The following is a 24,398-nucleotide window of genomic DNA, read 5'->3' as shown; positions in this document are numbered from 1 at the left end:
TATATAGCAGCCACCCCAAAATCATTGCTCACACTGGCCACCATTAATTTGTTGATTTCTTGAAGGCATTCCGATAGGAGCAGTAGATCTTAAAAGAGTGGGTAGTGGTTTTATGGACTTGTTCCTCCACAGCACTCTGCAAGTAAAAGGCAATGAGGAAGCAACTGTGCAGATAATAGTGATATACTGAACTTTCAAGGCAGGAGTGAAGGGAAGGAGGCATGCATGTACAACCTAATGAGATGAGATGAGATGAGATGATCAACTCTCTCTGAAGTCAGTGGGAATCTTTCTATTAACTTCAATGAGAGTTCGATCAAGCCCTAAAGGACAAAAGTAGAGCAGGTCATTAAGGCAGACTGTGAAAGTGTAAACAGGTTTTGAAGTATTCCAGAGGTGTTAATATTAAAAAGTATGGCCAATGCGATATATTTCTGCAAAGCGAGGCAGCATCTGTATGCTCTGACTAAAGTATGTTTCCCAGGTATGAAAAGCGCCCTGGTCCCAGGCACATTTCTAGATCATTATATCACAGGAGCAGCATAAAACATGTTATGTTCTGATAGGCTGCAAACGATCAGGGCAAAAAAAACATACCTTATACCACTAGAAAGCTGGGATACTCAGATTTCCACTGATCGTGCACCATTCATTTCTAGTCCTGCTGGCTGCTAAGCTCTATGTGACTATTATCTTTCAGTGACTTATAAAAGAGAAAAAAAGGAAAAAACACAGGCTTATACAGGTTTGACTCTTTCCTCTCTCCAGTTAAATTTCTATCAGAGGGAAACCTCTATACCCTTCTAGTTTTACGAGAAGGGGTCAGTTTTCCCTCTGCAGCCCATGTGTCGAGTGGATGCATGGATCCTTCTTTTCCCTTCCATATAATCATTCTATTCAAGTTTCCACATTTCTTCCCTCACTCTCTTCAATTCCAGTCCAAAACTGTCAGCTGATGTAGCATGAACTGCTAAGGAAACAGAGAAATATTTCATGAAATTTCTATGGCAGGATTCCTTTTTTAGGTGATAAAAAACCACTGGTATCTAGCCCTAGCTGTCCTCAGGACAATAACTATTACGATCACGTAGGAACTGAGGAGGGAGAAAATAAGTAGTAAGCAGAATAATACACTTTTGAGGTCCAGCATCTGGTTATCTAATAGAGAGAAGAAATACTTTGATAGATCAATAAGGAAACTTTAATAACAGTAAACATTTCTTAGCCCTGGTTCAGACTATGGATCGGAGTTAAAAATGCCAGAATTCTAAATACTTTGCATTTACTAAGTCATACTAATCAGATGCTTTGCTATAAAAATATTACATTTAACTTTCACCAATCAATAAAGTGAATTGCATTCATCAATGATTTGATATGTGTTGCCAAATATAAAATACTTAGCACTTACGTACACACGTCTATGTAAAAGCTTTTCATTATACTGTCTAACTTCTGTGACAATTATAAATCTTGCTTGTTGCTCATCCTTCATTCCTCCTCCCTCCCTTCCCAACTCTCCTTTTTTTGTAATTCATTTCAAGTAGCTAAAACTGGGTGCACAGCAACTAACCAATTATCTAGGATCAATTCCAAAGAAACAGTTGAGGAAAACACAAGTATGCTTTATGAGATTCCACTGGGAGGAAAGTTTGTTTTTTACCTGATTTGTTAGACACCCATATAATTGCCTCTGATGAGATGTGGCTCGTATTTCCTACTGCAATTGTTAATGGAATCTGCCACAAGTAGCTGCAAGACAAAGGAGGGGGAATCTAAGAACAAAAATACTGAACTGATTCTTCTCATAGCAATCAGGGATCATGTCAAAGAAATCAAAACACAATTTCAGTAGCAGTGTAAAGATGTGGATTCTAACAAGTTACTTTGATTTTGAAATGCATTTGCTATTAGCAATAAAACAATGAAAAAGCCATTCATCTTAAAAAAAACCTAAATTATATTTTACATTTTTCACACACTATCATCATATGAGGCCTTTTTTGCAAGGCTTCCCTAATTTAACAAAATGACTCACAAAAGAGGAAATAATGATTTCCCATAGAAAGAAGAACATTTTTTTACATTTACTTGGAAAGAGAGAACCTCCAGGTAAAACATGCTTTGATTTATAGGGACTCCAAAGTTTAAAAATAACGTACTTTTCTAGCAACTTCTTAAAAAGCTATGATGGGCTTTCATAGCTGCTGGTTTATAAAAACAAAACAAATGGTATGGATCTCCACTTCTTTGCACCATTTATTATCACTTACGTGTATGCAAACTGGACAAAACATGCTACATGTGGATTTGGAGATATGCTGGTGTAATCAGACCCCAACTTCCTTATAGGGTAGCACAAATCATTTCTCATTTGGAATAAATGTTATAATTTACCTAAGACTTTTATATAACATCTTTATCTCAATAAACAGAAATTGACTGTATGAAGTCAATCTTTTGGGGGAGAGATGGAAAGGATGAATTCTTGCGTGTCTTCATCACCACCTCTATTCCTGAACTCTCAAAAGTATCATTTCACCAGCCAGTGAAAGAACAGACATTTCCCTCACAGGCCTGCCATGTCATTTTGTGCACCAGTCAAGGGGAAGCACTCAGTAATGGTACAGGTGGTACCATGGTCTAGGTAGTATGTGTGCATTTAAGCAAGGCAGCATGGCAAGAGAATGGCCCCAACTCCGATATCACCGTACGCTACCACTTTGATACCAAATAAGTATATCATTTTAGATTGATTGCATTAAAATGGTGCAAGGATGAGTGTGGGCAAGTTCTTGACGTCTACATCAGCTTTTCTCCTGCTAGTACACAGCATTGCAAAACTAGCCTATGGTACTAAAAAAAATTAGGTTAGCTCCTTTCCGCTTACCCAGAAGCCTGCTCCACTGAACTACAAACACCACCCAAATGTGCCACAACCACAGTCAACATGTGCTGGCTTGCAAGGGTTGCCTTGCAAGGCCTGCCTTGCTGACCTCACTTGGGGGCTGGGGGAGGGAGAGACCCCTGCTCTGCCGGCCCTGCTGCCACGCTCAGCTCCCGGCTCCCCACCCATTCGCGAAGAGTCCCCTACACACACGGGGGTTTGCAGTGCTCAGAACAGAACCGCATGTGCCAGGAAACACTTGTCCGTACAGCAGTGATTCAGCAGAGAGGGGGAGATATTTGGAAAACTATACAGCTGAAAGAGCTATAAGTGACACTAGAAAGAAAACATGGCATTTATTGCCATATGGGAGAAGAAAAAAGGTCCCATGTGATTTTGGATTCTCTGAATGTTGGTATCATAACACACTGGGAAAATTATTAGATCTAGTCATGCACTGAAGACACGCTCCACATGAGCACATGCTCTGGCAGACGCTTTTTGAATAATTAAGCCGTGGCATTTGAAGATGCTACTGCCTTTACCAGCCTGCCCACTCCTTGTGCTGGATGTTACCACCCTCCATAGCACAGCCAGCAGAAAAGGATGTCCACTGGTGCATTAGCTTCGCCAGTTGTCAGTCTGGGGTCTTCACACAAAGTTACCTTCATTGTTGGCTTGACTAATATTCTGGACTGTGAACTGGAGTAATGAGGTGAAAACGTGTATTGTGTCCTGCTGCTTCTGCTACAGCAGCAGTAACTTCTGGGTTTGACAGGTGAGGGCAGTCAGGAGATGCTGCAAACGGATGCACCGGAGAATATTCACTACTCTCTTAAATACCTTATACTGTACTAGACACCCACCAGTGTTTTACAGTCTGTCCAAAAAACCTTCGGGGTAATATGTCATCTTTAAAAACACACACAGTTCTAAATACTCGTCTCTCCAGAATGAAAAAGACGCTGGCAAACTGGGATCAAGAAAAATGAGGCAAAATTAAGCATAAAGCTTATACATTACTTGAAAGAACAGGAACCTTGGTATATGAAAAAATGAAAGAACTGCATTTGCATAGTACTTTTATGACTCTTGAGATCAACTCCTACTGAAAAAGTTAAACTGCAAAATAAAAGATACTGAGAGCTGCCTATGTAGCTTATTTAAACACATATATAAACATAGACAAATATAAGTGTATGAACATATACATGGACACCTGTTATTTTGAGAAGAAACTTCATAAAAAGATATTCTGTACATTGCAATATCTATACAGAGAAGACTTCTATATTACTTTATATTATTATGTTACCTCCAATTAAGGTAAATCCTATTGAAATAAGGACAGATCCTTCTCTGAAAGGTGATCTAGCTGTGGAACAGGAGTCATGTAAGCTACCCATCCTCAGAAAACACATGTGGATTTAGTTGGGAAGATTAGTACTAGTAGATTTAACTTTCATCTCCCCAAGATGAGAGACCTACTGATGTTCTCAGCACTCTCCAGAACCTCCAAATCTCATCCTCTCGGTTATTGGTTTACCAGGCGAACCACAGATTTCCTTTTAATAGACCTCTCCAGACACCCATTTTTCCTGCTGGTACTGCTGCTGTTCTCTGGATGTTTATCTGCTTTCCCCTCCCAGTCCTCTTCATTCTCAGTGAAACTTCTGCCACTGTTGCAGAAGCAGCCATGGTTAACTTTTTTATTTGTATGTGAGGCAGATGTATCTGGCTCACCTTTCAAGAATTTTCGTTCGGATGACTTCTCCTACACACCATCTCTGAGTGATCCGTATGGACTGTGTTCTCCGGGTGTGACTAGGAAGAAGCAATCTTTTTTGTACTTTTCTATCGCACTCTTCTACTTTACAGAGAAAAGAGGAAGAGGGCCCACTTGCCTGTTCTCCTCCTGCTTTGTCTGGGAGTAGTGCACATCTTTTATTTATTCTTTATACATTGGGAGCACGTATGCTCTCTGTATGTGTTTGACCAGGGAAAGGAGCACCCTGTTCCACCTGGCCATCTGCTGCCTACTGTGACAAACCGGTTCCAGTGAAAATAAGAATCCAGCCTTGAGGGCCCAGCAACTAAGGCAGCAGGACTTGAAACAACCCGTTTGGTTCTCCTACCCTCAAGAACATGTCTGCAGGAATCGGATGCCTGTTCAAGTAGCACACTCAGCCCCTGGGTGAAATGGAGCTAACGAACTGTGTGTCCAATCTGCCTGAGATGCTGCTGAGCTTCAGAGGGATCCGCACATTATGTCCCTCTGGATACAAACTGGTCACCTTAACAGGGAGCTAAAGGCAGACCACTTAATTGTGGGCAATCTAAGGGCTATATCAGGAATTTAAGAAACCAGCTCTGAGGATGAGGAGGAGAGACATCTAAAATTGGAACAGACATGGTAAATATGAACTGTGCTGTACATACATTGTTCAGTCATAAATGTCTTGAAGAGATGTAGGAAAGGGGGATCTTGTTGAAAGGTAGTATAAACAAGTCTTTTACTGTTGATTTACAAGTGAGAAACTGTTATTATGAAATAGTTAAATTTAGGTTGACATGCACAATTAAAGGGAATGCTTTGTTGTTTGTTTTTTTTTTTCTGGTAGCACCACATCAATGCATAATACCGAAGTGTGTTAGCATCTCCATTCAGCTTAAAGAATAATCACAGGGACTTGTTTGATAAAGTAATACAATCTTGCATCTGCCAAGGTACATGCAATACTAGAAGCTAGCTAATAATGCTCTGATTGGATTATATAGATTTTTTTGTCCTGAGCATTACATAATGACTACATAGCCAGTATTAGTGTACTTTATCTCACTCAGAAAATGATCATATTTGTGATGAGTACTTGCTTACGCCTTGACTTCCAACAAATAAGAACTGAGATCCCTTCATGGGCAAATTCTGAGACCATAAAGTATTAAACAAACATGATGCCTCACACTTCTGCCTCTGATGAACAGTAATGTTGTAGTAACATTGGATTTTCAGTAGAACAATTAGTTGGCTTCTTTGTAAAGAGCTATGCAAAGCCAAAAAAGGGCAGTAGATTATTTCCTCTGCTGACAAAACAAAGATCTCGGGTCATTAAAAAAGAAAAGGCAAGGTTCCTGGAGTTTCAGATTTTGCACACCTTTTCAACTAATTTTTCACATTAATGAACGTTTTCGCTGAGATGTAAACCCATACATTTTCAAGATTCATCCTCCCAGTAACCATAATGTGCCAAGCTTCCAGCCACTGCCTCTCGTGAATACCACATTCTTCCAGTGACATTTCTCCTTTCTCCCTGGATTAAAATCTAAACAAAGAACTCCTGCTATTCCTAGTCATTACTCACAGAACAATGAAGATACCTGCTCAATATTCAGAACCTTATTATCCTTGGCTGCATTATAAAGAGTACACAAGTAATGTGATTGCTTGTGACAGAACATCTGTACCTAAAATACCATAGCAGAACTTAGCTAACCTGCTTTTTGAATGGGAGAGGATGTGAACAACCACATCCCTCTCTATATCCTTCTGCTTTTACAGACCTCTGGGTTAAAGACTCCTAATCTATCCTGCTGTTCTTTATACAGAAACTATACTTAATCCTTCTTATTGTCCACCTCTATATTTTTTCTGTCTATTATACTCCTTTCCAGGTTAGAAAGCCAGACCTGCCCTCTGTGCTTTGAAGGCAGGTCTACCACGGATTAAGAGTGGCATAATTCTTTTATCTTCTTTATACTTTTTATACGCTCCTTTCCTACTAATCCCTACTGTTCTATTTACTTCCTTGACTGTGTCTGCACACTGAGCTGATGTTTACAGAAAATTACCTACCATAACTTCAAGACCTCTTTCCTGAGAGAGAACAGTTTCTTCAGAACCCACCACTGAGCATCTAAGTTAGGACTGTCTTCCCCACATGTATCATCTTTGCATTTATCAATGTTAAGCTTCATCGGTCATTTTATCACCGTGTCAACTAGCATTAAGGGATACTTCTGTAATCTTAGTAATTAACTTTTGGGTTTACTACCCTCATAAACCTCCTGTTACCAGAAAACTCTGTCACCTCACTCTTCCATGGCCTTTATCATATCATTGAATAGGAGAAACTTCAGCACAGGTTTCTCAAGAATTTAATGGGTTATCACCCTCCACTGAGAAATTCAACCATTTAATTTCTCATGTTTTTGCTTGTATTTCTGAACTGAGATCTTCCCTCTTATCCCAGTATAGATTATCTTTTTAGGAATCATTAATGAGGAAGCTGGACCTCCAAAAATACATAAAGAACAGTTAAAATGACAAGAGGCTAGATACATCTAGATATAGAAGACATCTATTAATAGTCTTTGATTATACACTTAGCTAGAAAATCAAAGGAGGAGAACGATGACAAGATAGAAGAACAGAACAATGTACAGACTTTAGGAAAAAATTATTATTTTTTAGTACATCTAACAACAGAAGAATGAGGGGCAAAATTAAAATGCTATGCACAAAAGCAAATTAAGTGATCTGCCTCTTAGCAGGATATAAGAAGCATAATTATTTTAAAGTGTAGTGGCAATCATGAACTTAAGTCATAGAATGATTTAGGTGGGAAGGGACCTTAGGAGATACAACCCTCTGCTCATAGGTGCTAACAGGACAGGAAAACAGAGTTTCGTTGTAGGTAGAACATGAGATCAGAGAAGATACAGAGGATGTATGTTCAGCGGCATCACATGAAGTCAGCAAAGTCAAATGTGGCAAATGATTTGCCATCTGCTTTTTTTCGTAATCCCTCCCAGTTCAAAGCATCTACGGAATTACTTTCAGAAAAGCTGAACACCAAAAGCTGTATGTACCTTCAAACAGCTTACTAGGCTGAGAAATGAAATGGTGAGTTGTCTAAAGTATTCCTGGTTGGAAAAACAGAAATAATGTATCTTCTATCAGCTGGCACTGGTGAAATCTCAGCCATCACTCTTCTATGACTTAGTTTCTCTGAGCTAAATTCGTTTGTGCAAGGTGGTGTCAAGTGAGCTGCCGTGAGGTACTTGAGACATCTGTCAGGGGCTTGAAAGATATGGCATGGCACTTATGGATGCTCCTGCCCATGCAGCGGCAGCACAAGGTCAAGCAAGATACCTGAGGGCACCTCCAATGGCACCAGTCACCTGTGCAAGCAACTAAATGAGCTTCTCCATCCACTCAATGTTGACAACGATACCTTCCACAATTCCCAAGGAAACTTTTTCATTTCTAACTGAAAAACGCAAATTTTCAAAACCAAGCTGCTCATAAGAAAGAGAAGACTTCAACACAGATTTTCAACTATAATATTTAAAACAGGCACTGCTGAAACATTTCATAACTACTATTTAAATAAAAACTTCCAGTTTGCTGATTAAAAATTAATTTTGGCTTGAAATACAAGTTAACTGAAGGGAGAAGTTAAAATGAGTGAAACAAAATGTAAGGTACCAAAATTACGGAATCGAAATTAATGTTCTAAACCAATTTTTCCCCGATTTTTCGCTTTGATTTTTGTCCTGATTCAGTGTGGGAAAATGTTTTGATACGTTGAAAATTTCTGTGGGATGGGAATCCATTTCTTGCTCATCTGTAACACTCAGTAATCCTTGTAAAGTATTTTGAGAACATAACAATCTGAGACTTCGTATCACTGAAGGATACGATTAAAGCTATTCAACACAGAGATAAAGTGAGGCATAAAAATAATTTAAGAGTAAAAAGGATAAAAAGAAAATCCAAGAGTAAAACTGACTGGTTAAGACACCTGGCTCCTTGTTTTAACCACCAGAACTTAATATCGAAAATGCCAACTCTGCCTTTTCAGTTAAAGATAAGAGTCTGGTATATCCAGAGTGGCTGAAGCTGAGAAACAGAGAGCAAGGACTCCTTGGCATTAGTTTCCCATTCCCAGCTCTCCAGATGGAGAATGCTGAAATTTCATGTAGACAGAGACATATGCTTGGGGGAGCAGTGCTGAGTCTGAGGAGGAGACACCTTCCCGGTGTGGCCCTTGCCAACTGTGACGGTTCCTTGATTAGGTTAGGATGCTGACAGGGGCATTTCTTACCGAGGGAATACCTTGCTATGAGCCATCCGCATGAACTCATGTTGTTGGGATTTCAGAGACAAAAGAACACAAAAGCAAAGTAATGAGAAAATGTGACTTTTTGGAAAGCAAGTAAGTCTTACAGAACAAAATGAAAACAAAGAATTAAAGATTTTTATTTTTACTTCAGTTGCATACTTGGCTGATCTGCAGAGACATATACAAATAGTGGCCAGAAAAAGAAGCATTTAGCTGCATGGCTGCAAAAGTTCCTGGCTAATAACCTTAAAGCCTATTATAAAATAAAGGGCACAGAAAGTTGGTAACGTGAACTAGCTAAAGGATAGTGTGAAGTTTGGACATTAAATCAGTATAGCAGGAAGAGAGCAGAGATCTCTCATTTCTTCTCCTTGCCAAGACAACTGCAATTTCTGTTAGCAAGGCTAAAGAAGGCTTTTGTTTTCAGTGAACTTTGAATATTAAGATAGTGGAAGGTTCAAAGATAAATTGTTAACGGAAAACCTGAAAGCGTATTCAGTCAATCTACGAAATTACACGCCTTGTTGCCATGATACCTGGAAGCATTTATTCCTAGGCTGAGAGCACAAGTAGACATAAGGTGGTCAGTGGGAAGCAAGTGGAAGTTGTTGAACAGCACAACAGCTTTAGAGCTTCCTACTACAGAAAAGAGATTATACACGAAGCAGAACTCAGCAGTACCAGGGTAAATTTTGTAAGCCATGCTTTCTAGAGAGATTGTGTTGGGAAAGATAATTTAAAAGTATCATAGAGATTTTCCCAGGTTATTATATAGTATAGTATCTCATTCAGTAAAGAGTATTTCAGGTTCCAGGGGAAGCTCATGTGAATATCACAGGAAATCACATACTTTTATTAAGTGTGATTCTACAGAGTGTTAGTTCTATTTAATGGATAAGAAGCTGATGATATATTCATGTTGTGAATATCATTCTCACAGGACTGAAGAACACAAAGATTTCATTAGCTTTAATACATGCCAGTAAAGCGATTGTAAGCTGTGCCCAGAGGCACAACACAACAGAAGAATATGTTATTCCCACTCTCACAAGTGTTACACCTCCTACACTGAGCCAGGGTGCCTAGGGATTCCTCGTACCCTGCCAGCCCGGAAGATGGCAGATAGGAAGGGAAGATTTCACTAACTTTGTAGCAAAGACAAATACAAGATGAAAAATGGATAAAGGAGAACAATTTGAAGTAACTGAGATCAACTGAGCACAGCTTGGATGTATTCACTGGTCATCTGCATATGCCCAGTGTGATCTTAATTCCTATGTTCACAGTGAGAACAAGAAGTTTAGTGCAAGCAACAATGAGAAACAGGTGAAAAACACTGGTAAAGGTAACTGATTAAGTTGGAGTCCCCTACAAGTGGGATGAAAAAGCAGACAACAGCAGACTTTTTAATCAAATAAGAAGTTGCAATCAGCCAACTTGAATTCAGAAAGGACAGCACTTGGGTTTTATTAACTGGAGAAGGACAGGACTTTCACAAGTCCTGCAGATAGACAATTTCGGACTACAGCACTGTATGCAGTGAGGAAATGAAGGGAGCAGGACACGGTAAGTATGCCACACCACATTAATTGTGGAATGCATATCAAGGGTTTGCTGGACTTGAGCAAAATGAGGAAAGGAAATGGTGCTAAGGTTGGGATCCTGGGATTCCAGGGGTTCTGCCCTCACCCAAGACTAACAGACTGGCCAACAAGAAAAAGGTAAGGCAAGGCAAAAAAAGGGACAGTTAATAACAGTGACTACATGACCCACTAGAAAAAGACTGAAAGAAAAAGATTGTGGAAGTGTTTACTCCAAGATCATTCTGGACTATGCCGGGCAGAGGCATTTCCAGCCCCTTTAAAAAAGCAAGGTAAGAATTTGGACTTTGGTGGACTCTCTGAATTAAAGACAGTGTTCCAGCATAGTCTTTAGGAAGCTCTATCTGACTGTAATACAGACTGTATTTTTTTCGTCCACGAGTCCAGACATAATGGAGTTAGGGTGCCATGTAATACACATGCAGTATTGTCTAAGCAGATAACAAAACTGCAACTGAGGCACGTTACTCAGAAATTAATGGTCTTTGTGTTACCATCTATACCCAACAGTGTCAAAACCTAACTGAGCTTTTTGTATCAGTTTCTCCTTTCTCACTAATGCCTCACCTATGGAGGAATTCAACTTTTTAGTCAGAGAAACCTACCAACCAAAACAACCCGATGGGGTCAGCTCTGGTGCTGCCAGGCAGAGAATGGCTTGACCACCTGGTGGATCTGAATGGGCTCCACACCTGAGGTGTCAGCTTTTGAAGAGTATTGCAAGTTTTTAATAGAAGTGAACTTAATAGATGCCTCATAGATGAACAGAAATCAATTTGTATAGCAGTCTTGCCTTTTAACTACTAACATTTATCTACTTTGTCTGAGGTTTTCAAAGGCTCTGGTCGGATGTGTAGTTGGATCCACCTGATACGTATTTCAGAGGGAAGCAAAACTTGGGGATTTGGGAGGTATTTGGAATTGTGGGCCTATTATAATTTTGAATACAAATTACACTTAGCTGCATACATGGAGGAAACTACAGATAATCTTTATAGTTTGGAGAAATAGTGAGAATTGCATGAGAGGGTGACTAGGAAGCTTATATTCTAGTCTTGAAAGATGCTAGCACTTCTGAGATGACTTGCTTCTGATGGTAAGCCTCTTTATTTGCAGTTCTGCCTCAATATAGCTGCTAATTTTATATATTTGTCTATTATGGATTTCTATTTAGAAACTTATGTTAAAAAAGGCAATCATATTGGTAAATTCTAAAATAAGGGTTGATAGTTGCTTCTAAGAGCAACTATTTCTAGGAAAGATCACGGATCATTTGTGTTTTTTCCTTATAAGGATCTAAATACAAAGATACGGAGGGAAAAATATTTTCAATGCCAATACGGTATTGCTGCAATGTATTTTAGAGGCATGTGTTTTAATACAATCATTGACACTATAATTCATCTGTAGTCAGAACAGTGGTTAACATGTTTAACAGCAACGTATTACAGATGAGGATTTTGTGGTTTTCCTTTACTCTGCCATAGTCCTAATTCTTCCTGGATTTTACGAGAATCTTTGGAATAATTTTCAGCAATGAGTAAGTCCTAGAGCTGAAATAGGGAAAATAATTTACGTTCTTCAGGAGTCTTATGCCAAATATAATGCCTTTATCAATGCAACGAAACCACAAAGTCGCAGACATAAGAAAAGGCTTCAGTGCTGTAACAGCAGCACTAGCATGAAAGAGCCCATGTGTGGCTCTGCACTATGGGACTGCCTTAAGATGACAGCATGCATATTCTGTTAGAAAACAGCTGTATGTCTTCGGCCATCCCATATAAACCCCACTCTCCTTTGGTCTGATTGCTTTTTTAAGGGTGGACACAAGGTAATTTAAATGAGTTAATTTGAATTAAATTATCCAATTTGAAAAGAAAAAAAATTGCATTGTCTGATAATAGTATAACATTATCTGATTATAATTATCTGATTACTAAACCTTCTACAAAGTTCTGTGCAATTTTAGCTTAACATTTCATACCAAAATAAATTATAAATCAGGTGGTTATAAATATTATGGGGCTCTCTAAAACTGACTCATTTCAGTGTCAGTGCTAGCGGAGTACCTTACTAAATTTAGAAAAATATCGTGGGCAAAGAACAAATACTACAAATTCTTTGTCAGTACATGCTTTCTCCTCCCTGCCTAACATTACCTTTTTATACTAAAACACAAAAGGCTTCGTTTTCAAAAGTGACAAGCAATTTTGCTTGCTGAGTCAGAGATAGATAGAAGGAAGCTGGGTTTAAGCGGTGTTAAGAGTCTATTCTAACAGCTGCTTCTTTACCCTCCAATAAAGGCTTTTAATCTCTCCAGCATCTTCTGTTCCATCTTGCACCAGTGCAAAACGTCCTTGCAGAATTGCACACGTGGTGCTGATCATGCAAACCCCATCTCTATGTTGCCCTTTACCCACGAGCATAGTCCCTTGACTACGGAGTGCAGATCTCAGATGTCTCTGAACAGAGTGGAAGGATGTGTTATGGGCTGAGGAGGGCCCCCCCAGTAGGAATACGAGTAGCATTTTAGCTATGCCTACAATCCTCCAACATGTTCTCAGAGACTTAGTGCCAAGCATTTTTCAGTGTATTCCAATGTTCAGTTCTGATTTTTCCTCAGAATATTGTGAATTTAAGCAAGATTAAAACATAATTCCTATGATAGTTTCTCTTTCCTCAGTAAACTTCCCTAAGAGTCCCCCACCAAAGTATGTCCTCCATAAAATCTGAGATTATACTAGCAAGCGTGAAGGCTTACACACAGAGATAAGGAAAAAAAATCCATCATCAGCAACTGAAGAAACCAAAAGGAAGAAGAGGTAAAAAAGGAAGCACCTTAGTAGTTTCACCCTCTGATCTGCAATGGGGAATCCACATCTCTGATTTTTACAAAGCCAAAATATGACATTTATCCACCTTCATCCCTCCCATTACCCTTGTCTCTGCCAAATGCTATTTGGGCTTTCCCCAATCTGCTCTTTACTTCACTAAAGCCCCCATCTTAACCACCTTCTCCATTTCCCTGGTTCTCTGTATTTGCCTGTTCCAGCTACGCAACTTTAATGCTCCCAACTCCTGCTCATGTCTGCACCCTGCCACACAGCACTCCCTTTCCCTCCCCCTCCATCTTAGGGAGCTCCCCACCAGCACTGCTGCCCTGATTCTCCTCTTCGTCCCCCCACCTCACTCTGAATTAAAATATAGTGCTGCTCTCAAGTACATGCTTCTTCCCTCACCATGAAATTGATTTAATTAATGTGAGTTAATTAAGTAGTTTGGGTATCTAGCAATTCGTGAGAGTTAGTATTAGCAAGTAAGATTAAGAAAGTGACACACTCCGCAGTGACAATAAAATACAGCAGCAGCTTTTCCCTGTCAGCCGAACTTCTGTCAGGATACGAGTGCTGCCACTGCACAGGAAGCAATGACAATACACCAATTCTGTCTTCTTTAGCATTCTGCAAATTCTAACACTGAAGGTTGCCCATATCCTGCACACCAGAGCGTCCTGGAAGTTTGCCTAGTGAGAAGTGTTTCTTGCAAATAGAAGCTGTAAAATCGTTTTGGAAATAAAGTGTTAAATTACAATTGGCATTTCTGAGATCTTTGCTAGCAGCAAAATCTTGCTGGAGAGACATCAGCACAGATAAGTGCAGGAACAAATTTTAAGAGCACTTCCTATTCTGATTCAATAATAATGCAACAATCAGAAGAGCCTCTAAAAAATAAAAAGGCAAGACAAAAGACTGGGGACTTTCTAGTGGCTTCTACAGCAAAAAAATTTTATTGCAGCAGGCAGTGCACGGCACAAGTACCGAGCTGGCAAACACCGGCATCCAACAGCAAAGACACTCCTCCTGCACGCACCCCATGCAGGCAGGCTTCCTCCAGGTCACTCATAGAAGCAGTTCTTCTGCCTGCTCGGTCGGAGGAGGCGCGCTCTGCACAGCATCGTCCTCTCTCAGGCTGCTGGGGTTAAGGACTGTCCCTATGCACACTGAAGGACAAAATCTGTTGGTGTCACAGAGCCGTCCTCTACTAAACAGCAGTGACATGTAAAGAGAAGGAGCTCCCCACACTTTCTCACTCTTCTGCAAGAGCAAGTATTTTCAAGTCCCTGCTTGACCAGCAAAAAAACTGGTCAAATCAATATCTGGCTGTGTTCACACACAGTTCTGTGCTCCACTAAGGATTCTTGATTTTTTAATCTTGTTCCTGATAATTCCATTTCCTCTGTGCCTAATACCAGTACCTTCCTCTCCTGGAGCCCATTCCATTCATCGTTATTATAGCTGATATAGAGGCACTCAGGTCAGTCAAGATGAACCAGGGTACCACATCTACTCCCTAGGTAGCAACACAAAAGCTGTTTCTAGTAGAAACGCTGATATAAGCGTAATCTTTCAGGTATAGTAAAGACGAAAGGCATAACAAGAAAACACTCAAAGGACATGAGAAAATGGAAGATTAGAGGATATTTCCCAGAGATAGGGAGGTAAATGAGTACTTCTTTTTCTATTTATATTTTGTTAGCCCTTTTTCCTCAGCTTATGGAACAATATTTGTCCATATTATGGTCCTTTTTATTACATAATTAATACTACATATGTTACATTATTCGGCAATTGTTCTAAGAAGATCTCAAAGATAGTTATCAGCATTCCCCTTATGCTCCTAACATTTTGTTTTGTGTTTAACCAACCCCTCAGCTGATAAGTGGACAGAGTAAGTTCCCCATCGCTGCTCAAGTGGTAATACCATACAAATACGTAAGAATACACATGGCAATATCCAAACACAGCTATGCTTTTACTATTCAAACAATTATCAGTAAAGGGACAAGCACAGCCCTTTTTCTGCAAAGCCTGAATAAATGAGCTCTGGGTAGGAAATTCAGAAGAGACTTGAAGGGAAATAAATTCTGCAGTTAATCATTCATCTTGGAGTGGAGTGACTGCTGAGCAGCTCTGCTGCCCGCTGTAAAGCCTTTCAGCTGTCGTAATTACTACATGGTGTTAGACCCATGAGTCTGTACAGCTCTAGTTTTGCTGGTCATGTCCCTGGCTTGCACCATTCGACTGAATTTTCCCTAGTCCAGCCACACGGAGAAAGGCACCGAGGATTACCACAGTACAGCACATACGAACACCCTGTCCGTATCCTGATTTGTACCTCTTCCTTTTTTCTCCCTCCTCACAGCTAGCTGTGTTCAACATCTAGCATGACATTTCCCTTTAGGATATTATCATGAACAAGTGAAGATTAGCTATGGAAACTGCGAGCATGATAAGAACACTATACAAGTGAATATTACCTCAGCAACACGAACTTAATTATTTTGATAACATTGGAAAGGTTACTTCTCCACTTTTGAAGAGACAAGCTCTGCGTATTTTTAAAAGGCAAAACTTATACCCATAACCAGAAAGCTTTGGTCTGCTCTTCAATACAGCATATAAAAGGTTTATGGATTTCATCAAAACTGATTAGTTTATTGTCTAGACCACAGATTATTTTTCATAAGATTTCTTGTCATATCTGTGAGCCATTCTTGTAATGATGGATGAGACTGATGCTTTAAAATCATCATTTTCTCTGTCAGCAGGGAAACCCACTGAACCCTGTCAGATGGAATATCACCTCCTCCCCTGTAGCCTTGCAATGTAAGGGCATAATCCATTCTCACAGGGGTATACAGGAGTCCAGAACTGAACCTAGACATAACTAAAGGATTGTTATTCGGGGGAAGAATATGAATTATACAGTTATTACAGGAGTTTTAAACTTTTGCTTGGAGAAGCTGAAATTGCTACTGAAACATTGTACCAACCACTGTCTTCGACATGCATATCAAAGCTGCTGATTTTGGCCCTTCTGAGGAATGGGATTCCTAGAAACGGCGTCTGTCATTGTTAGTTTTATTCTCTCATAAAATGAGAACTATGGATCATGTGAAGGCATAAGTGTCAAGTAAAATCTATGTTCAGTTTGCAAAGAAGTGAAATTGTATACCTTCTATAATTTCAGGCCAAATGTTAGAGCTTAGCATGCCAGACAGTCGATTCTATGCACACAAATAAATCACAGTTTATATATGTATGGCCCTTGAAACACATTTTTCTGCAGTTATAGAGACAAGGAGTCCAACTGTACATGAGATGGGAAAATCAACTATATGTAATCATTCTCTTCTGCAGTAGAATTAAAGACACTTATAATAATGGACTAGGCAGAACTAGGAGTAAACCACTGCCAAAGGTATCAACAATTTTCACTTTTACCGTTTATCACTTCGAAAAATCTGCTTGCTGCTTCTATATTCCTCTATATGATTTCAGAGAGAAAAATTAAATATGCTGCTTCACATTTCATTTTTAACAGTTAATTGCTGCATAAATACATAGCATAAAGAAAAGCACAGACATTTTATAAAACTAGAATAGTTCTGAAATATTCACTTGCCTCTTTATTTACATTTCTTATGCAGCAGATACATCTGAAAGACCTACTCTGAAGTGATTCTTTCTAAAGTAAGGCAAAGTTAAATTTGCCTAGAGAGGGTCTGAACCAGAAGTTTAAACTCCTCATCACTTTGAAGACAACAGAACTGACGTTTATTGCTGTGCCATGCTGAACTACAGCCCCACCTCTGGTTAACTAAAGACTATATGGCAGATGGATGCTTTAATAGCCTTCCCCAGAGCCTTCCAGTGCACATCGTTTTGTCTGTTTAGATGATAAACTCCTGGAAAGGCCTGGACCTGTACATTTTTCTGTGTTATCTGCAGCTCTACTCTTTATGGTGTTTAAAATGATCGTCACGATTAATCCACGGATAAACTACCCTAAGGAAGCCAATGTTGCCTGCCCTGCAAGAGCATGGCCTCAAATGTGGCATAAATACCATTTGCTCCCCGTTATTTACAGTGCCTATTATGGTTCCCCAGGGAGCCATGTGTCCAATGCCTAATTCATGGGTCACGCAGGGGAGATGAGGACCGACTTTATTGGACTGTGAATTAGGCCACTGATAGGTAACACCCCCAAAGCCTGCAGGCTGACGTTATATATGTGTATATATATACCTCTGTGCCTCCCACAACATCCACCTGTGTTATCAGGCCCTGCTGAACGTCAGTAAACCCTTGCCAACTTCCTGACCAAAGCCACCTGCAGAATCAGCCAGAACACCACATTTCGCAGCAGTGCTGAACGTCCGTCAACGTGCTGTTTCCATTCCAGTTATCACCCCCCTTTGTGTACTTGTAGAAAAACTGGACCCTTTGTATCATGTCATACAAACTTCAGCTCTTCCAATGTTAAAAACGAAGGTAATGTATCACGAATTGTCAAATGTCATCACATCAATGTGATTTTCCCTGTCTATTGCTTTCACAATAATTGAAGCAATAGTGACTTTTCCAATGAAAAAAACCCATTAAAAAAACCTGAAAAAGATCTAGATCATTGCTGACAGAAAGCGTAAATTTATTTTCAGTATGCCAATCTTGTTTTTCTACTTAACTTGATGGTATGAAAGGACATGTAATGACACAAAGCCATTGTGCATACCAAGCCACACGTGCCTGTGGGCAGCGCACCAATGAATCGCATGGTCATTGTTATAACACTCTAGACACTAATTTATAACTAAGCCATAGGACTTTAATATAAATTGGTGGATGATTTTTGAAAGGTGAATGGCATAGGCAAGTTTCACCTTTTGCTGAATGTATGTCGTTCCTGTTCTTTGGTATTTATACTTACATAACATGACTTTCAAATAACTTTAACTGGGAAGTGGCAAACTAGCTCCACCATCTAACTGGCTGGAGTAAACATCCCATCTGTAAAGCCCTCCTTGGGCAAGCGGCTTCCTTCCCATTTGTGGTTAAAAGGACATGGAAGCACAGAGAAAAACAAATCCGAAGGGGGAAGAGAATGGGAAAGAGTCTTGCCACAGGAGATACATATAATATGTATTGTACTGCCTGTTAGGACAGTAAATTCCCGGCAGGGCCCATGCTGATATCTTTTTTGGTGCTGCCTATAGCACTAAATCTTACTTCCCATGTTTAGAAATTATAATTGTGATAAAATATGTAGACAAAATCTCCTAAGAAATTCAGCATAACTTGCCCTGTTGGTGCAGAACGCTACCCTTCCACATATCTCAAGATACGGTTTGAATTCTGAATTAATGTCACATGAAAATAAAACTGTCTTATTCTCACCCCTGATGTTCCACCTTACAAAACATTTACGCACCCAGTAGTCTTTACTCATGAATTACAGTAGCAGTTATTACAATCAATACTGAGCACCTAGCAAATCTATTTAAGAAAGTCTCTACAATACTTGAAAGGCTTAACATCTCCGTTTTAATAAATCAAAAAACTAATAATCTCTGTTTTTCTGAGTAGTAAAATCCACTCACATTACATTACGCATATATACATTTGCACAAAAGACTCTCACGCTGCACTGAACTGTGAATCATGAACACTTCCAACAGTCCACATTAGCTTGTTTTATTTCTTTTTCACAAATGAACTAATTTCAGCCCAGAACTTAAACAGATGCTTAATACCCTGCTAGGTTGTTCCAATATAGCCAGAAAAACAACAATTTACTCTGTGTCATGTCTGAGTTCCATAATATTCATGTTCTAAAAAAGGATAACAAACTTCTAAACATTTCCCAATAAACGTAACTATATTTTTAGGCCTTCCTCAATAGGAATATTCTATAAGCTCCAGACATGTCAAGCAAAATTTGGTATTAAATTTTACTTTTTAATGTTTTAAATCTACTGGACAAGCACAGAGTACTCAAGGCTGAGAGCATGCTCTCTTTCCCACTGAGTATGAAAAGGTGAACACAGAAGCTTCTAAGGCTAAATTGTAAATCTCTGGCATCTGCTCTATATCCTTGGCCTTAAAATATGATGCCAAAACTGCTTTAAACAGTAAGATGAGGATTCCCCAGCATCAGCCAGGAATGTCAACTTGTCTCTGGGATGAAGGAAGTGTGTGGAGTCAGCTGGGAGCAGGAAGGAAAAGTAAGGAAGGAAAAAGGGTAGGGGCAGAGATGCGTAAGTGCCTGCTGATTTCAGCAAATGTAACGATCCCCATAGGACCAGTTCAGCTGGCTTCAAAATTGGAACAGCTGGAACCCCCTGCCTTGTAGAGAGGCCCAGTTCAGCTCTTGACTGCTTCCCAACTCAAGCAAGGCATATACCCGACACACAGTTACATCTGCCTACTTGATGTATGAGCATGGAGAGGTCCACCCTAAAGAATTACTTAAAAAGAAGTATCAGACCTTCCAACCACATTCCAAATTACTTCATGGAGTGCGACAAAATCAAAAGAAAAGGAGAGGAAACAGATGTGTGACATAAGACGTAGTCACGGAGAGAACTGTCAGGATGCAAATGGGCACATTACAAGTTTTATCTTCTTGTTCTATTACTCTAACGATTTTTTCAATTCTTTTAACTACCGTCATCTTTACTACAGTTCAAATGGAAGGGCCACCACATGCTATTGATACCAAGCAAAGCTCAGAGATTTCTAAAAAGCCATCTTTATAAAAATACACACATGAAGCACTTACTTAAAAAACTACAGCCTCTTGAAAGATATTGAGAAATGCAAGTACCTGTTGTCTCCAAGGGTAGGATCCTTGGGTTTAGCATCACTATCATAAACAAAACGCACTTGGGAGATCACTATGACATTGTCCGTAGTTTCATTTCCCAAGATAGTGATAACAGGATAACCCATCTGTAGTGTCCACTGATCCATTACTTCTTGGATATTTACAGATTTTCCAACCCTTTTTAAAGCCTTCAAGAAAAAAGAAAAGGTTCAATATGTTGAAGCAATACCATCATCCAACATACAAAACTCTTTTTTTTTGTCCTAGAGACCATAATTAGTTTTAGAAGTTTAAATAACCATCACGCATGCACGCACACACATTTACACCAAGTGCACACACACTACAGAATTTAACCAACAGCTTCTGTATATCTTAAAAATAAACATTGAGCAATCTTGCCAGAGAGGAGAGTGACAGTCAGAAACTCATGTTTCCCACATCATTCATCCACTTTTGCTGTAACAGAAGAAAAAACCTGCTTTACAGGGTTTTAACAAGAGCCACAGAAATACTGGGTGGCTGTCTCCAAAACATGTTCTTGACCAGCTAAGGTTAAAAAAAAATCAGTGTTAGTTGATCTAGGGTACCTACAATAAGGCATATTCAAAGGGCCTGATTTTTAAAAGTACAGAGCTTCTCTGTTATGAAAATCAAATGACTAGTTATTTGAAAATACTGCCCCTCATGTCCAAACTGAGGCCATGTATACAAAGATATCTCCAGCTCCTTCATAAACTGTACCTGTCATAACACATGGAGGATTAATGTGTTCCTATTTGATACCGTATGTCAAAGGCATCATTTGTTCTTCAGCGACAGAAATGTCCCTAGCTGACGAACAGTCCTAGATCACAGACTGAGCAACCTCTGATGAATACAAGCAGAACCCAGCAAGAAGTCTTCAGAACTGAAGCTGCAATTGCAATGCATTAGGAACTAAGTGGCTGGCAACAAACGTGCTTACAGGTGACACGAACGGAATTACTAGCCTTAACAATAGATTTGAGCATACAGCATAGCCGTAGTGGCTATGGACCAGAACACAGTCTCATTTTTGTTCTATTTTATTAGCTGTGGGTTCTGTTGTTCTCTCAAGATTACATTCATCCCTCTGACCTCCCATCACCGAGAACTGTCCTAAAGGCTTTAACAGAGGAAGACACCAGATAAGAAGCAAGAAAGACTTTTGCAGTGGCATTCAAGTTCAGGTTAAGACATAGATTTAAGAGCCTGACTGTATGTTACACGTCTCAACTCTCATAAACAGTCAGTACAGACATAGGACTCAGTTCAGTTGCCCCCACATAGGTGGCTAATGTCATTTGACCTTGACCTGCCACTCCAGAAGGGTACCTGGAAGCCAGGTAGGATAAATTAAGGTAAATGTTGTTAGATGTCTATGAACAGGCAACTGACTCCAGCCCTCATTGACAACAAGAGGAGCTTGGACACCTAGCTTATATGTATATACCTGCTTGTCTAGATAAATGCAGATGTCTTGACCTCCAGCTGAATCCCAGCTTTGGCGTCAATAGTTACAACTAGATTACCATGTTTACACATGGCTTGAGTTGGTACTTATGCCCAAACTCCCTGACTGTACTTTACATTGGCTTGCACTCTGTCTTTATTCTGGAGCGCCCAGACGAGCTCTGTAGGTGAGAAATTCAGGCATGCTTGGCTCACTTTACAAAAAATTAAACTCTGCCCTTATAGATACCTGGACCAGGCTCCAGAAACTCAAGACGAGCTTGGACATAGCAACTATAAGTCTCTACAGCATGCCAAATGTTACAGTGAATAGTTATCTGTTTACACCAAACTTTAAAGCTTTAATAGTTTTGTCCTTCACACAAATCATAACTCCATACAAAATCGCAAACACACCTGATGTAAATGCCAAAGCTCAGCACTTTCATGTGCTTTCCAGCTTATGGGCCTCAGCGTGCTGCCACTAAAGTCAAACATAGCAGATTCCATGAAGTATCTTTTACTGCACATCAGTGACATAGCACACACAAGGAAATATATTCTAACATAACAAAGAAGAGAAACGCTGCAAAAAACATATTTTAATGTTGCCACTAGGTTAATTCAAATGGAATTTCTTGGCATCAATTTTTGTATTTGCTCTGGGGTCTGAAGATCTCATTATGCACTACTCACTCCTAACCTCACCAAGAAAAATAACACAGTAAATTCCTGCTTCTCCCTCAGTGCAATAGATTAAAGCGTTTTACCTTTGACAATGTGTTCCAGAGATCATTTCTGGCTGCATTGCCATACTTGTGAATGGTTAAATAGTCCTACAGAAATGAAAGAAAAATACAAATCAGTATTACTATACACAAGCCAAACAACAAGAGCTGTGAATCACTGCTATTAGAAGTTAAATCACATCAATGTTTGCATTTGTCAGAAATCTAGAAATAGACAATATGTTCATCCTAAGGAAGTAAATAAACAGTTTCTTAGGCTAGTTTACAATGCAAAAATTGTTGCTAGAAGTTTCATTTAGAGCATTCAGTGCTCTTCCTTTTCTGTGTAAGTCACTCTATAAGCTAAGTATTTTGAATATACATTTAAAATACTTGTCTAATCTCAGAAGGGATTCCTAGGTAGTTCTCGGCAATGAAAGGAGAAGCTGCTGAAACACAGTTCCAGTTGCTATTTTAGCAGGTCATTCTGCGGCTAGTGTCAAAAATTTGCTCACTCGGGTGACAGCTAGAATTGTTACAAAAGATTTAACTGAGCAATAGCCTACCTGAACTACAAACTTATCTAGGGAGATCCTGGCGCTTCAATGTCAAAATACATCATACTGGCAACTGGGGCTCTAACAGGTTATCACAAAGGCTCTCCGCAACAGGTAGTGGTGGAAGAGGGGTGACGGGAACTCAACTCTGTGCTTGTGCACAGGTACCTACATGTGTGTTTTCACGACATACGTGACTCAGAGTCTGAGGAGGTTATAAACTGAATGCTTTCACTTATTCAGCCGCAGTTTCAATGACTTAGGGTCCATTCTTCTCCCATAGCAACCAGAAAGATAATTCCTGATAAGCTACCGTCATACTAAATTAACTTCCCAAATTAATAGTTTAAGCATATGACCAGGTTAGGTCTGGGCCTTTGAGGCACAAAACGCTTCCAATTTTTAACGACATCTGGAGAGACAATACTGTTAGTTTCCCACCATCCTATGTCCCTAGACAACAGCTCATTCAATTACAGAAGTGAAATTCAGCAATGATTATTTGAATAACATACATTTCAAGCATTTTGATTGGAAGAATTAAGTGAAAAAACACATCAGAGGTTGTAAATCAATGGGTTCTCCTGCATTTGAATTTCTACCATCTTCACTTTACACAATGGTAGGAGACAAACCCTAATTTACAGCACAATGATAAAACTGGGACAAATTTGCTGACTCTGTTATCTGTGCTTTGTGTGAAGTAAGATACTTTGGGAATAATTGGTATTTGGAAAGCAAATTTTCTGATACACAAATTGTAGCACCTGTGACAGATTTAGCTTTTGTCAGCCAACTCATAGTACAACAAGCAGCAACTCCCATTTAATCACAGGCTAGGAAGGCTAAATGAGAACACTGACTCTGTAAATGCAGTGCCGAGTCTTAACAATGTCATGAGACTAACTTGGAAAAAAGACAATATTATATAGGCTGCACCTAGAGCACACTGTGCTTCCATTTTGTCTAAAAATACAGAATCATTTAAGGCACAGTGAAATATTCAATAGCTTTCAAAGCTAAAGAAGTTGAATTGCAAATTAAAAAGCTAAAATAGGAACAAACAAAAGTGGGATGAGGTAAATAAATAACAACAAATATACATGTGCATTCTAAGCGGTACTAGAAAATGCTCCATGTATTGGTCCTTCTGAGAGTCGCTTTCAAAATTGTTACACAGCAAAATAAAATGGGTGGAACACTTGAGGATTTACTCCATCCAGGCAATAATCCTGTTTACCAATCTACCATTAGACATTAAATTTGACTTCTACATTTTGCGTTCAGAAAGACTGCAAAGAGGTGAAATGCGTCTGCCCTTTTCTTTTGTTTTTTCTCCTAATACACAAATTGGGAGGTTT

The 24,398-nt window shown here is 39.4% G+C and overlaps 1 protein-coding gene across 1 annotated transcript in view; it reads right to left on the bottom strand.

Moving 5' to 3' along the window:
* The window catches only part of TRHDE (thyrotropin releasing hormone degrading enzyme), a 221,780-nt gene that overhangs the window by 52,626 nt on the left and 144,756 nt on the right, over positions 1-24,398 (bottom strand). Inside the window, exons 8-10 of the mRNA XM_076333043.1 lie at positions 22,523-22,588; positions 20,280-20,467; positions 1,664-1,752 (exon numbers count right to left, since the gene is read on the bottom strand). Of these exons, the coding sequence (XP_076189158.1) occupies positions 1,664-1,752; positions 20,280-20,467; positions 22,523-22,588 (343 nt within the window). The remainder of the gene's footprint in view (positions 1-1,663; positions 1,753-20,279; positions 20,468-22,522; positions 22,589-24,398) is intronic.

The sequence above is a fragment of the Aptenodytes patagonicus genome, chromosome 1, assembly GCF_965638725.1.
Source record: "Aptenodytes patagonicus chromosome 1, bAptPat1.pri.cur, whole genome shotgun sequence".
NCBI lineage: Eukaryota > Metazoa > Chordata > Aves > Sphenisciformes > Spheniscidae > Aptenodytes > Aptenodytes patagonicus.
The sequence above is the reverse complement of the archived record's forward strand: the minus strand, read 5'-3'. Positions and strand labels throughout refer to the sequence as shown.